Consider the following 1,234-nt stretch of genomic DNA (forward strand, 5'->3'; position numbering starts at 1 on the left):
GCACACCCCCAGGGACTTCTTCCTGCTGCACCTCTCCCTCACAGACCTGGGCTGCATCTGCACCACTGTGCCCAAAGCCATGCACAACTCCCTCTGGGACACCACAACCATCTCCTACACAGGATGTGCTGCACAGGTCTTTTTCTTTCTGTTCTTCATGTCAGCAGAGTTTTCCCTCCTGACCATCATGTGCTATGACCGCTACGTTGCCATCTGCAAACCCCTGCACTACGGGACCCTCCTGGGCAGCAGAGCTTGTGCCCACATGGCAGCAGCTGCCTGGGCCTCTGGGTTTCTCACTGCTCTGCTGCACACAGCCAATACATTTTCCCTGCCTCTGTGCCAGGGCAATGCCCTGGGCCAGTTCTTCTGTGAAATCCCTCACATCCTCAAGCTCTCCTGCTCACACTCAGGCTACCTCAGGGAAATTGGGCTCATTGTATTTAGTGGCTGTTTAGTGTTTGTTTGTTTCATTTTCATAGGTTTCTCCTATGTGCAGATCTTCAGGGCTGCGCTGAGGATCCCCTCTGAGCAGGGACAGCACAAAGCCTTTTCCACGTGCCTCCGTCACCTGGCTGCAGTCTCTGTTGTTATCAGCACTGGCACATTTGTCCACCTCAAGCCCCCCTCCATCTCTTCCCCATCCCTGGATCTGGCCCTGTCAGTTCTGTACTCGGTGGTGCCTCCAGCCCTGAACCCCCTCATCTACAGCCTGAGGAACCAGGAGCTCAGGGATGCCATAAGGAAAATGATGACTGGATGCTTTTCAGGATTAATAAAGTGCCTGTTTTCTGGTTTGTAGCATTCAGAAGGGGACGCTCTAATGGCCCAACCTTCCTTCTCTGTTTTTTTTGTGGAGGCCATCGCGTTCTTCTTGCAATAATTTTCTGTGCAATTTATTCTTATTATGAACCTGTCCTCTAATTTTGTGTCTTGCAATTGAAGTTGACCCAGAGATGTAAAAATGATGAATTGTGCTCTCTAAGTTTTTAAACAAAATGAAGGACCCTGCAGTGCCTTCTTTGTCCAAGACCCTTCTTCTCAGCTGTTCCTAAAGGACAGCACACTGCAGGATAGGGGGGATTGGCAAAGGGCAAGGGCACAAGAATCCCAGCACAGCAGCACTGCAAGGGAGCAGCAGAGCTTGGGCTTTGCAGAGCTGCTCTTTCCACTTCCACACTGGCCTTGTGAGCCCCTTTCTGGCTGCAAGGCCTGAGTGCTCTCTGAGCACAGT

General features: G+C 51.6%; 1 protein-coding gene across 1 annotated transcript; it reads left to right on the plus strand.

Annotated features, from left to right (window-relative positions):
• Nucleotides 1–7: 7 nt before the first annotated feature.
• Nucleotides 8–751, plus strand: LOC114073577 (olfactory receptor 14J1-like; the record flags this gene model as incomplete). The annotated part of the gene is made up of 1 exon (XM_027911307.1): nucleotides 8–751. A coding segment is annotated over exon 1 (672 nt), but the record flags the coding sequence as incomplete, so codon positions are not given.
• Between the last annotated feature and the right edge of the window lie 483 nt (nucleotides 752–1,234).

The sequence above is a fragment of the Empidonax traillii genome, unplaced genomic scaffold, assembly GCF_003031625.1.
Source record: "Empidonax traillii isolate 1590-97213 ecotype Southwest subspecies unplaced genomic scaffold, ASM303162v1 scaffold7143:size20740, whole genome shotgun sequence".
Classification (NCBI taxonomy): Eukaryota; Metazoa; Chordata; class Aves; order Passeriformes; family Tyrannidae; genus Empidonax; species Empidonax traillii.